A 343-nucleotide genomic window follows, 5' to 3' on the forward strand; every position below is an offset into this window, starting at 1 on the left:
TCAGTGAATTAATGAAGGTGGACGGGGCTAGGCCTGAAGGCAGAGTTTTGGGGAGGTGGTGGTGAGAGAAGGCTGCAGTAATTTCACTCCCTCCCAGGAATACACCACTTTCCTGTGGTGTCCTGGGTAAATGTCCCCAGTCATGACCCTCTGGGGCTGTGCTTCCTTACCAGGGATAACTGCTCTCGGAGCTGGATGACCACCCGTTTGTGTGCTCCAGCTAAGGCAATGAAGTAAAACATGATGAGGCTGCAACACAAGACAGACAGGTCACTAGGGAGTCTGGATCATCTGAAGGCCACTAGAAAAACAACCCAACGGCCGGGCGCGGTGGCTCAAGCCT

The 343-nt window shown here is 53.6% G+C and overlaps 1 protein-coding gene across 1 annotated transcript in view; it reads right to left on the reverse strand.

Moving 5' to 3' along the window:
- TMC7 (transmembrane channel-like 7) overlaps positions 1-343 on the reverse strand; it is a 71,590-nt gene continuing 71,247 nt past the window's right edge. The window contains 2 exon segments of the mRNA XM_011962573.1: positions 1-116; positions 119-249. Of these exon segments, the coding sequence (XP_011817963.1) occupies positions 1-116; positions 119-249 (247 nt within the window).

Source organism: Colobus angolensis, unplaced genomic scaffold, assembly GCF_000951035.1.
Source record: "Colobus angolensis palliatus isolate OR3802 unplaced genomic scaffold, Cang.pa_1.0 Scaffold598, whole genome shotgun sequence".
In the NCBI taxonomy this organism is placed as follows: domain Eukaryota; kingdom Metazoa; phylum Chordata; class Mammalia; order Primates; family Cercopithecidae; genus Colobus; species Colobus angolensis.